Source organism: Fusarium coffeatum (genome assembly GCF_003316985.1).
Source record: "Fusarium coffeatum strain FIESC_28 chromosome Unknown BRIP53273_contig_239, whole genome shotgun sequence".
Classification (NCBI taxonomy): Eukaryota; Fungi; Ascomycota; class Sordariomycetes; order Hypocreales; family Nectriaceae; genus Fusarium; species Fusarium coffeatum.
This window is the reverse complement of record NW_022158031.1, coordinates 33719-46357: the sequence shown is the minus strand read 5'-3', so window position 1 is coordinate 46357 and position 12639 is coordinate 33719. Positions and strand designations below refer to the sequence as shown.

The following is a 12639-nucleotide window of genomic DNA, read 5'->3' as shown; positions in this document are numbered from 1 at the left end:
ACAATAGAAAGGCAACTACTGTATATCAGGCTATCCGTACTCTCAACAGATTACCAATTACCACCCTAGTCGGACGTCTCGGATCGCCTCGTGCTTTTGTATTCTCCAGTGTAACATCACCAATGTCCTCGAGCGCCTCTATTCGCAGACTTTTGGCCTGAACACAGCTTCTGTCTGACTGTTCGAGCAGCAGAGAATGTACCCCCCAGTCAGCGTACAGTACAGTACAGTACATAATACGTGCGCGATCTTGCCTCTTCCCGCACCCCCAGAAACTTTACAGGGTCGTCCATATGAATCACGATGATGTTTGGTTACAGAAGTAGGCACTAATAAGTTATCCGGAACCTTTGCGGTGCCTACCACCGTATACCTTGATGGATGTACCTACTTGGTGTTCTAGACCGGTTTCCTTTATGTTTCATACCAATAAAGTATCCACCCGTACAATGACCCGATCATTTCTACAGGACAAGACCGCGCCTATCTTGCCTTCCATTGCTGTTTGTCGTTGACTTGGGGTTTATGTTTAGTCACTGAAGGCCTGGGTCTCGTCGGCAGTTAGAAGCCGGAGTCTTGACAGAGAGGGCATAACCTAAGTTGGTATATGATAGTAGTTCTTTCTGAACTAATTGCTATCACATTGCTTTCACTGAGAGACAGGAACGCTATTTGTATTTGTATCTGTATTTGTTGTTGATATGTGAAACAGGCTCCTTATTTATTGATTCATTCTCTTTTCATCATCCTGTTTCGCCCTGACTCGTGCTGGTTAATGATCGAGATGGGTTTAATGGGGAAACGCTTCAGGCGTCGCAGACCCTTGGCTGTCTACTGTTTGTGCTTGTGCTTGCCTTGCTGTTGATGAAATTCTATGACATAAAATTCAGGATACTGTTTGTGTTGCTGTTTTCCACTAAGTTCACCCAGGTGTGTATCCGATTGCCGGGAGTGTTCCCATGTGTGCAATTCGTTTCTTTTCTTTCCTCTTCTTTTTGCTTTTTTCTTCGATCTCCCGCCTCCACACAAACCGATTGGCACGAGGGGGGCCTGCTAACGCAACGCTCTTGCATTGATAACCCCTGGTCACCCTGATCCAGGATCAAGTACCTAACACACACGCACACGCACACGCACACGCACACGCACATGTACACCACTCTTGTTCTAGAGGAGGGAAGTAAAATACGTGAGAGAACTCTGATAGCTAAAGAGAGACAGAGGAAAGATGATAAGAAAAGAAAAAAATGGACCTAAACATTTGAATCAAGGTTGTGATGAGACGAGACGGATCTGCAGCCCGCACTCCCCTAGTTAACAGTAAAGTGAAGTTAGGATGCCTTGCTTACTAGACTATTCTCGTCAGCCAGGCTGTTTATGTTTGCATCGCATGGCGTCGTTGAGCATTCATTCATCTTGACGTACGTATTATCGTGGACCAAGCTATGCTGACAGCTCAAGTAACTTGGACAACTGTCTAACCATGTTGAGCCTGGGAAAAGAGGCAACAAAACCAGTAGTTTAGCGAGCCATAACCGGCATCTTGCATGGTACTAGATAAGCATAAGAGCCAGTACCTGAACTTTAGTGACAATGTCTCAATTATTCAACTCTCTTTGACATAGTGCCAGCTAGTGTGTTAACATTAGATCTCTATCGACCACCAGTTTAACTATGCTCCAGGGTTATCTCTGTCGTCTCTTTTCTCCCTCTACAGTACGTACCACCAAGCAAAATGCGCACGAGTAAAACATTCCAAAACGCCCACACTCTGCATCACAATTGCTCACACCCTCTCTTGGCAATCTAACGGTGCTGCAGGACTCTAATACCGAATAGGCAAAGTAGAGAAAACATAAGACCAGACAAGGAGGGGTACAATGAGAAATTGAAGCAGAGAACAAACCATTCGCCCAGCCAACTATTGAACAAGTGGCCGATGCACAAAAACGCCGTGGTCGACCAGTAAATGTACCAGATTGTAGGGATCTGGACTGGGATCAACAAGGGAGGGGAAGACTTGTCGAGTTGATCCACAACCCTCTCGTCCTCCACTCTTAAGAAATGATGTTTGTCTGACCCAAGAATCCCTCCCTCCCATGCAAGACCGAGCAGGTGGAACAGAGGGTCGCCGGTCGCCTCCCGCGCGTATATGGGAGGGTTAACCATTGAATAAGCAATCAAGATAGATCCTTTGCCTTTCGAATCCTCGCTGGTACCCATCCATTGTAGATTATGGGGGACGCTCGGGGGTTGGATTACTCATGGGTTCCTGCAGAGAATGCTTCATCTACCAGACTTCATGGCCTCCTTGCGGCGCTTCTTCTCTGCGGCGCGTGCAAGAGACCGCTTGACATCGCCCTGCTCAAAACTATCGATATCGTAGTATGTGGGTGCAATCTCCTACACAGCTGTTAGTGGCCGAATGAAGGTAAAGATGCACGATTCTCATTGTCGGAGAAGAATCGTCTTTCAGGGGACAAGACTTACCAGTAGCCACTCAGGCCGGATACCTGTACATGTGCGGATGTATTGCTTCGATGTCAGAACAAACTCGTTGTAGAGAACCCAGTCAAACTCGGTACGAAGAACGGTGGAAGGGTGGATCAGAACAGCCTGATCATCCTTAACAGTGCGATAGAGTTTGCCTGAGCTCTCCTTCATGGCGACCTGCATGAAGAAACCGGCAAGCAAAGCGCGTCGAATGTTGGTATAGTAGTTCTTGTCCTCGAAAGGCGTCGAAACAAGCTCAAGACCGTGCGTTTCCATGATGCGCTTGAGCTGTGCCCGGACGTTGTCAGCACTAGAGAGATGTCGGAATGAGAGGAAGTGCTCGTGACACCACTGCTTGGCGCTATTAGGGTCTGATGTAGCCTGGCCCTTGAAGGCGTGGTAAGCGTTGAGGAGGGTAAGGTGATCTCCGTCAGGATGAGCGAACTGCGCCTTCATCTCGTCTGCACGCTTGCGGTTGTTGGCAGGTCGGGTGAAGATCTGGGGTACTGAGAGCAGAGAAGTGATGGATAGAATTTCGTTGGAGCAATAAAACTCAGGAGAGGATATAAGCATGACAGCCAGAGCGGGATCCAGAGGGAAAGCTGATGCCATGCTGCCGAGAGTAGTCAGCTCACCATCGTCATCGAGACAGGCGAGATAGTTGAGCTCCTCAAGAGCTCTCATCATGGTCTCAGGGGCAGGAGGGTCCATAAGATCGAAATGGACAAGATCCTCAACACCGAGCTTCTTGAGCTCCAGGACAGTGTTGGCAAGGTTGGAACGCAAGATCTCAGGATAAGTTTGCTCAATAAGCTCCTTTTTAAAGGCCTTCTCAGTATACAGGCGGAAACACTTTCCGGGCTTTGTACGACCAGCACGACCAGCACGTTGCTGGGCAGAGGCCTTGGAGATGGGCGAAACCAAAAGAGACTCGACACGGATACGAGGGTTGTAAATCTTCTGCTTACTGAAACCAGGATCCACGACGTACACAATACCGTCAATGGTCAAACTGGTCTCGGCGATGTTGGTGGAAACGATGACCTTGCGGCCAGGGCGACCTCCTTTGCGAATGGGCGCAGGAGCCTTATCGAAAATCCGCTGCTGTTGATGGGGAGGTAGAGTACCATAAAGAGGGTAAACGGCCAGAGGGCCAGCATCAACCTCTCGCATCAGCTCATCGGCCTCGAGGCTGATCTTGCGACAAGCATCTTCAATCTCGTCTTCACCCGTTAAGAAGAGCAGAACATCACCCTCAGGCTCTGAAGCGTGGATCTGAAGGACAGTTCTTATGGCGGCCTCGACGTAATCGCGCTCAGGTTCGGGGGTGTAGAAAATCTCAACGGGGTGTGTTCGCCCTGGAACGGCAAGCAGAGGCGCATCGTTAAAGTACTTTTGGAACTTTTGGGCGTCAAGCGTAGCAGACATGATGATGATCTTGAGATCGGGTCGGCGCATGGAAATCTGCTTGAGAAGAGCCATGAGGATATCGGTTGCGAGGGTACGTTCGTGAGCCTCGTCAAGAATAATACAGCTGTAGCGAGACATCTCGTGGTCGTGCATAGCCTCGCGCAGAAGCATACCATCGGTCATGTACTTGAGCATGGTCTTAGGGCCCGTCATATCCTCGAAACGAATGCTGTAACCAACTTCCTCGCCCAGAGTGACATCCATCTCGTCAGCGACACGCTGCGCAACCGACATAGCGGCGACTCGACGGGGCTGAGTACAGGCGATGAGCTTGCCGGTGAGATGAGGTAACTCGTCGTAGACGACATATTGAGGGATCTGAGTAGTCTTTCCGGATCCTGTCTCACCGACAAAGACGAGGATCTGTGTCGAGTGGTACTTGTCGAGAAACTCCTGCCGTTGCTTGTGCACAGGCAGATCGCGACGACCCTGAAGAATCTGGAAGTACTTCTGCGAATGCGTTCGGCCGGTAAAAGGGTTCGACTCGGAATCCTCAGCCTTGGCGGCCTGTTTAGCGGTGGTTTGCTGTCGCTTCATACCGGCCAGAGGCGAATCGGGAGAAGGCTCCTCTCCATGGCCATTGCTATCACCGTTGTCATACATGTGAGCAAGGTAAGGGTTGTACTTTTCGTCGTCGCCGCCTTGTTTCTTTGCCTTCTTTCGGATTGACTCGTCGGCGTCGGCGCTTGATCGCTTTCCTCCCATAGCGTCAGACATTGTTTCGCTGATGACAAAGCGAGAAGAGAGAGGAGAAAAGAAAGAAGAAAAAGAGAGAAAAACAGTGGCGAGGCTGAAGAGGATAGACTAGGCGGTGGTGTTTTTGTCGGTTTGTTTTCTGCTAGAAAATTTTGGCGGGACTGGGAGGCTGATGCTTATCGATAAGGATCTCTTGTCATACAGTGTACAGGACTTGAACGCTGTACTGGTTGAAGCTTACCTAAAGCTGCATTTTATATGCGAATCTGCCTGTATTTACAATACAACGACTCCCTCCCATGGGAACCTCGTCTCTTGATATTGTCCATAGTCTAATTTATAGTATGATTCCTTCATGCCAGTGATTTGTCAATGACCATCCTACAGCATGGATCAGGATGTATATGGATACTAACAGGTAGGCATCCGTCAGAAAGAAAAGCCGCCGAGAGCATAAGAGACGAAATGTTTTGGTCATCGTATGCCGCTTTAGGCTAGTGTTTAGTCTACTTTATTTCTGTACCCTAAGCCTTAGAGGACAATTCTTCTGACACCTAGACTACCCGGCATCTTGATACCTAGGTACCTACCTTATGGAAGCAAATACTATAGCGTGCACTGTGCCCACTTTCAGGGTCCTTGGTCGCGAAAATCATCAACTCTTCCTCTCACCAACATTCTATCTAAATCTAGCGAGATAAACAATTCTGCTTTTATCTTTGCCGGAAATCTCCTCCTTTATATAATCTACTCATTCATTGGCTCCGGATACAACTTTCTCTTCCTAGCAGCTTTCGAAACTCGACCATCCCACTCCGCACAAGTTTGGCGGGGTGAATTTACTCCACCACCAGAAATCTCAACTTTCACTCACCTTCAGCCAAGGTAGCTGCAAAAACTACATCCACCATTCTCGGACACTCCGTATGAGATGATGGCTTCTGAAGACACAGGCTTCGATATATCCGATGGCTTCGGCCTTCAGCGCCCTAGCTTCCATATTGGATACCACAACTCGAACAGTGATGAGCCCCTCACCGATTTACAGTATGGGCATCTGCTCAACCATGGTGTAAGTCGCATTTTAGCCATGTCAATGGCCTCTGATCCCCGATGGAAGCGCTCTGTTTCTCGAGATCTGAGGCCTTCTGGGCCCCCCAATTGACTCAATGGATAGTTGGCCTTTGCGACGACTCCCATCACCAACACTCACTTTCGAGATCGTGTCTTTGCCCTGGTGTCTGAGCATCTCTCTACCCTCTCCAACAATGGTGAGAAGCCTAGCACTACAATGACTGGCTCACGGGCAGAGCCTATTCTGCCTCCCTTGACCCCCAAGGATACAGGCCTGTTTCCTTGCGCTGCTGTCAACACTTACACGGCAGTCATCAGCCCTTGGATCGACCTCGGTTCTTCAAACCCCATCATCTCCAGTATCTCTCGCCAGGTGCTGAACGTAGAGATTAACTATGCCAACTTCTGTGGTGTTCGCAGCATTGTTATCCCTGGACCTCGACAGGATGCTTCCAGCGACGGCGGAAATCAAAGTCTTGCCCAATACTCTCGTGCCGTCGAAGAGGCTCTTACCATTGGTAACCGACTCACGTTCTTAATTCACATGCCTATGTACCGTGAGCCTGTTCAAGAGTCAGAGGAAATCAGCATCTCTTCGCTTGATACGAAGACCCCTGACAAGGCTGAAGGAAAGGAAATCGACCTCCTGGCTTCCTGGGATTCATGGCATCATATCCGTAGTGTTTGCAATTACAACACGAGGCTTTTCGTCTGTAGGTTGGATCCCATCTGATCAAGATTCATTGATGAGTACTGACCTTCTCAACAGCTTTGGAAATCCCTCGCGTGATGCCCGAGAAGGATCTCCAAGATCGTTGGTTCGCTGAACCTTTGCATTACCTAACACTCAGCCCATCAACCTTCCAGACTAACAAAGCCGGTTTCCCTTCGTTATCCAAACACCACCAGAACCTCATCTTCTCATACATGAGATTGAAGAACGTTCCATGGATCCTTCTTTGCGATGCTGGGCCTGATGTTTCTCACCTCAAGGATAGTCCCCAGCCTCCGCCTCGTTCCCAGAACGAGTTTCCCAGTCTCCCCGAAGCAGAGGCGCAGAGCCAGTCCTCCAAGGGTCAAGCTTCCCAAATCAAGTCCAACGACTACATCTCGTACCTTCGATGGCTCGAGGACCAGCAGCCCCCATTCACATACCTCGAGAGCCCAACCCTGACCAGTTTCCAGGATTGGCTCCAGTCACCTCTTCAGCCCCTGTCGGACAACCTCGAGTCAGCCACGTACGAGGTTTTCGAGGGAGACCCGGTCAAGTATAGCCAGTACGAGATTGCGGTTTTTGAAGCTCTCACCGAGTGGAAGGAACTCAAGAAGCCTCTTTCTAAGGAGGGCAAGGTTGTTGTTGCTGTTGCAGGCTCTGGCCGTGGTCCCCTTGTTACTCGAGCGCTCAAGGCATCTGAAGATGCGGGAGTGCCCATTGATATGTGGGCTGTTGAGAAGAACCCCAATGCCTATGTCTATCTTTTGCGCCAAAATGAGCTTGTATGGGGTGGCAAGGTCAAGGTTGTCAAGACTGACATGCGTGCTTGGAAGGGTCCTCTGGTTTCTGAGGATGAGAATGGACCTGTTTATGGCAAAGTTGATATCCTCATCTCCGAACTCCTTGGATCTTTTGGTGATAATGAGCTGTCGCCTGAGTGCCTCGATGGTATCCAGCATGTCATTTCTACCCCTCATGGCATCTCGATTCCAAGCAGTTACACAGCTCACATGAGCCCGATCTCTACACCGAAAATCCACGCCGATATTCTCTCTCGGGTACCTGGGGACCCTAATGCCTTTGAGACCCCTTGGGTCGTCCGTCTTTTCGCTCTTGATTTTGTTGCTGAACGAGTGCCTAACAAGCCACGATTCCAAGAGGCTTGGGAGTTCTCGCACCCCATTCCTGAGTCGTCTCTTGCTGCTCTCGAGGCCAAGCGATCTGGCGGTGTTGTTGGCGGTGGCGGTGGCAGCATGGCAGGTGCTGCAGGTGCCAACGATCATAACTCGCGGTACTGCCATCTCACATTCGTCTGCCGAACTAGGGGCGTTACGCACGGTCTGGCCGGATACTTTGAGTCAACACTGTATGAGTCTCAAATTCCCGAGAACAAGGGCGCGAAGATTGAGATTAGCACACACCCCGAACATATTGATGACAAGAGCAAGGACATGATCTCGTGGTTCCCGATCTTCTTTCCTCTCAAGGTAAGTTATTCGTGTTAACAGATGTAGCATGCACTAACGGATCCATAGAAACCTCTCTATTTCCCAGCCGATACTGAGCTCGAGGTTAGTATGTGGCGCCAGACCGACGATTCGAAGGTGTGGTATGAGTGGCTGGTCGAGGCTTATACATGGGTTGGGCCGTCTACGCGCGTTAAGGTCGCCTCATCAGACCTGTGCAGCAGCCGCCAGGTCGCTTGTTTGATGTAAATGTTGGATCAGAAGCTGGGACTGGGTAAAAGACGTGACGAGGGGCAAAAAGTTTGTTTAGAGAATTAAAATAAATGAGTCAAGACACTCATAGGTTCTTCGAAGTGATGTTAGTTTAGGGGTTGAGAAAGGCACGGCTCGTTCATGCTTCGGCAATATGCGAAGTACACACTACTGATCTCACTCGTGTCTGTCTAGTGATATATGAGATGCGAGATCATATATCGAAAAAACAATGTATTGGGTTGCAGTGTTGTGACTAGGTGAAGAGACGCAAGTCAGTCTACCCTGGAGCATGGTGATCTCGGACCTTTAATGGGATGCAGTTTCTGCAGTAGAACATAAAATTCCAATACAGAGGCTTACAGGGAATTGGCCCCTGCTCGTAGATATTGAAGGGCTTCCATTGGCTGAGAGCAGTTATCTTATCTGCTTGGAGGGGAGCGGGACAGTAAAGCACAGCACACAGATAATTCTGCGAATTTCCATGCCTTGCAGTATTTTGAAGATGAAGTTTGAAAGGCAGGTAAATAACTCCCTGATGCTCAGGATACGTTCAGCATCATAAGGCAGTATCGATGTAAACTTGGGTCTCGTTTCTACAATCGTCATGGCTGCAAAGCAATAAGTATCGAACAGACAGACAGACAAACAGACAGAGACGGCCCGACAGCATCCCACATACAAAGCCAAAAGATGAAAAGTAGAGATTCGACCTCAACTTTTACAAAATAGCGGAGAAGCTCCTCGCTCAGCTTTCACGTGAAAGCGGGATTACCCCAAGAGGACAAGGGATTGCACAGAGCGGGTAGTGATGTGAGGTGCCAAATAAGCTAATTTGTTAAGGCCAATCACGACTCATAGAGTAACACGATGATACAAGCGAGTAAACTAGAGGATTTCTAGACAGCACCTTAGGTATACTAGGTACCTAGGAATGTATTGGTGCCGGCTCTCGGAGGAAGACAGAAAGAAGGTTCCAACGATCTGGAGCCAGACTTCTACGTTGTAGAGGTACCTATCTAAGCCGCGCGTTGACATACACACCTACAATTAATCTGGACATCCAATCTCACAAGTCTCAAGACTCAAAAGGAAACAGATATTAATTACTGTACCTCCTCCGTCGGATTCTCCTACCAATTTCACTCCCCAGATAGACTAAAAGTGTACAGAAGCGGGATGAGATCCATTGCATACATGTGCTGTGGATCCGGTACGTATCTCAGCCCATAAACCAAGTGTAATCTCAATCTGTCATAGGTATCAAGTAGCCGATTCTCGACATGGGATTGGTCAATCAGCAACCTGATTCAGAGATATCAACTTTTGATTTTCAACAGCAGGAATAATAAGAACTACTTTACTGTACAGTAATACATTTCTGGTTCGTAAAGAATGGACGGGACTAATGCCATGTCGAACGATTTGTGTATCAATTTAATAAAACCATCAGTCGATGATTAGTCTACATATCGCCCTGATCGACTAAAACGAAGGTTGATCGCCAATCAATTGAATCTCTGGCATTCGCTATTCGGCATTCCATCAGGACTCTTCTCGGGTTACCTGGAAACTCAACTGTCGGCGTCTTTAGGCTACTGTTTCGACCATGTGCCTGTCTCTCTACGCTTTACCTAGCCTAGGTAGGTCCGCTCCTCTCCTCTCCTCTCCGCTCCGCATACAGCGGCAGCTAAAGCAAACCAGACGCACAACAACGTTGTTTTCCGACAGGGGCCTCGCTTCAATTACGTAGGTAGGGTCCAGCAATGACATTGACATGGTCACTGCTTTGGTGTTTTTGAGGCCTTTGTTCTCTGGTGAGATCGCGTCAACGACCAGGCTTGGATGGCACGGATATGACAAGGACCACCATGCTCATCAAGACTGCTATGGATATACGGATGGATATCCATCATCACTATCTGTACCTACTTATGTATCGTATCATAGGGCATACCGTCATCAATTGTAAAAATGCCCATCTGTCCGTGGTTCGAGGCTTCACCTACAGTACCTACTGGATAAGTAGGTAGTACTAATGTATCTCACATTGGATACTGACCTAGGTACGTACTATATACCTACCTGTCTACCCACATCCTCCACCAACCAGATAACCTCAAGTCTCCCCCGGACGCCGGCCCCCGGACAAATGTACTCACCCAAAAGGGAAATATGTATCTGCCCCCGCGCGTTAAACGAGGCTCGCCTCATGTTGTCTCTCCATGTCAATCCTGGAGGAACGGCGAGGAGGGGTGACTTGATACTATAAGCAAGAAGCGAAAGGCTACTCCAACCAAGTAGACTAGTGTACCATACATACTGTAAGAGTCGAGCCGGCAAATGGTCGACGATCAATGTGCGTGTGTCGGACGCAGGCTATGCTGAAGAGGGTGGTCATCGACGGGGAGTTTTGGGGTACCGTATGTAGCAGGAGGACAAATAACATCAGATTTCCAGACAGCTACCCCAACTCTCGGTTCGGTACGCTGGAGTGACAGGAATCGGCTCGGTCTTTTCTTCACCTTCGAGGTGAGTAGAGTAAGCTGTAGCCTTGGAGGACCGTTGCTTAACCCCGTTGTTCAAGATCAGGAACCACGCCATTTCGCCCAACCCCGGACTTTAACTCCATAATGTTGTAGCGCACCTAGGTACTGTATCCAAGTGCTGTGCAGTTTAAAGGACGGTATTTTCGCCGACGGCATGAAAGGCCGACTCGACTCATGCAAGATGGTTTGTTTGTAGTGTAAAGGAGGGTGGATGATCCCGACCAACCTAAGTCTCCTCTGCAAATGTGGAAGGTCTTACTCAAGCGCCCATCCGGTATTCGGGAGTTGCAAAATGAGAGTGCAACCTTGGCTTTCCTGTCACAAGTAAATCTCATCTTGAATGCGAGAGAGCGGAGTTTATGGCCCTGGACCTGGAGGCTGCAGCCATGCCGTGCCATTGGATGCCGTGTTCAGACCAGACGTCGGCCTACCTGCAGCTGGGATACATCCCACGTCGACGGAATTTGCGTAGATATATCCGTACTGTAAGTACTACTGGTAGCACCCACTATAGGTACAGTAGGTATTGTATGTAGGCTGTAATCTAGTCTGGTGCTGTGCCGCATACACTCATCCCACTCTTGCTTTTGGTTTGGGCATTGACTTTTCCCCATTTCAAGGCTGCAGGGTGGGTAACGTGTTGTAGCGCTGTGCAGTGGACTTCGGTTGCCAGTTGTGGCCTGTTTTGTCATGTCGAGGTTTTTTTTTTCACGTAGGTCGGTGGATTCCAACTTTTTGGCTTGTGCCCAGGCCAGTTCGCACCATCCGAGCGGGACGGAGCTAGGGACCTTCCCTGCAAGTGTGCTGAGGTTGGGTGCCAGGGTGCTTGGGTTGAGTGAGGTGCGCTTGCGCTTCGGCGCGGTACAAATTGATCCATGGAACGTTGGTCTGCCCGAGCTGGGCTGGGCTACCACTACAAAAATTCCTCAAATACATAATCTCGCCCTCTCCCACACCCGTCTTCTACTCTGGCCCTTCTTCTTAACAAACCCAATTGCTCTTCTACATCCATACCGGAATCATTCGTCTTAGCAAGCAAACTCGATTCCCCCGACAACTTCATCTCCCGAATAACCCGATCAACCACCAACCTACCCACAGCTATCATCATGTTCTCTGCCACTCGTGCCCTCCGGCAGGCCGCTATCCACGCCGAGCGAACTCCCCTCATCAAGTTCCTCGGTCCTCGAACCATTCCTTGTATGTTCTGTCCAGAGAGGGAGTCTTCTTGTCAACTCTAGCTAACGCTGTCTTTTCTAGCCAACGTCGACCACACCCCCAGGCCCCACCCCGCCTCTGGAGTCGAGAAGCTCCCCGAGTCTTGGTCCGGCTACGGAAACGGCGATGCAGCTGCGTCCCACAAGAACTTCAGCTCCTACCGCGACCACGTTCAGCAGCACGGTCCTCTTCAGAAGTCTGGCTTTGGTGGCAGCAGCGCAGCCTCTCTGGGCTCTGTCAACGCACCTCGGGGTGTTGCCTTCGACGTTTCCGAGCTCCCTGCTCGCTTCCACCGTGCTCCCCTCAATGCTGCTGAGATCGAGGCTGTCGAGTCTGGCGGCGCTGCTCTCTTCGGTTAAATGTGTCTCCCGCCACAGGCGAGGAGTCATAGGTGGAGCGGTGGGATGAAACGGATGAGATGAACGAATAACTACAATGGCATGCAGGCCATGATAACAGCTAGGACAGTACCACCTGGCGCATAACCTGCATGACTTGGTATACGAGGACGCCGAGCGGCTATGCACAAGTGACAAACTAATCACGGTGCACTTCGGGATGGGTACGCAACCCAATCTCGTCGACATACAATGCAGACTAGGGCACAGTCTCCAGCTACAATTGTATCTTGTCTGAGAAGCCACTTAGGGCACTACGATACCAAGTCACCAGGGACGTCATACAAACAGAGGGGTTGGTCTAAGCA

The 12639-nt window shown here is 49.6% G+C and overlaps 3 protein-coding genes across 3 annotated transcripts; 2 read left to right on the top strand and 1 right to left on the bottom strand.

The window, feature by feature from the left end:
* Nucleotides 1-2286: 2286 nt before the first annotated feature.
* Nucleotides 2287-4680, bottom strand: FIESC28_09368 (uncharacterized protein; the record flags this gene model as incomplete). The annotated part of the gene is made up of 2 exons (XM_031163505.1): nucleotides 2287-2403; nucleotides 2491-4680. 2 exons carry the CDS (start codon nucleotides 4678-4680, stop codon nucleotides 2287-2289), a joined length of 2307 nt encoding a protein of 768 aa, XP_031012427.1.
* Nucleotides 4681-5590: 910 nt separating this feature from the next.
* Nucleotides 5591-8163, top strand: FIESC28_09367 (uncharacterized protein; the record flags this gene model as incomplete). The annotated part of the gene is made up of 4 exons (XM_031163504.1): nucleotides 5591-5731; nucleotides 5837-6446; nucleotides 6503-7935; nucleotides 7984-8163. The coding sequence occupies 4 exons, from the start codon at nucleotides 5591-5593 to the stop codon at nucleotides 8161-8163; spliced, it is 2364 nt and encodes a 787-aa protein (XP_031012426.1).
* A 3661-nt stretch (nucleotides 8164-11824) lies between these two features.
* On the top strand, nucleotides 11825-12292 carry FIESC28_09366 (uncharacterized protein; the record flags this gene model as incomplete). Its single annotated transcript, XM_031163503.1, has 2 exons — nucleotides 11825-11915; nucleotides 11976-12292. 2 exons carry the CDS (start codon nucleotides 11825-11827, stop codon nucleotides 12290-12292), a joined length of 408 nt encoding a protein of 135 aa, XP_031012425.1.
* Between the last annotated feature and the right edge of the window lie 347 nt (nucleotides 12293-12639).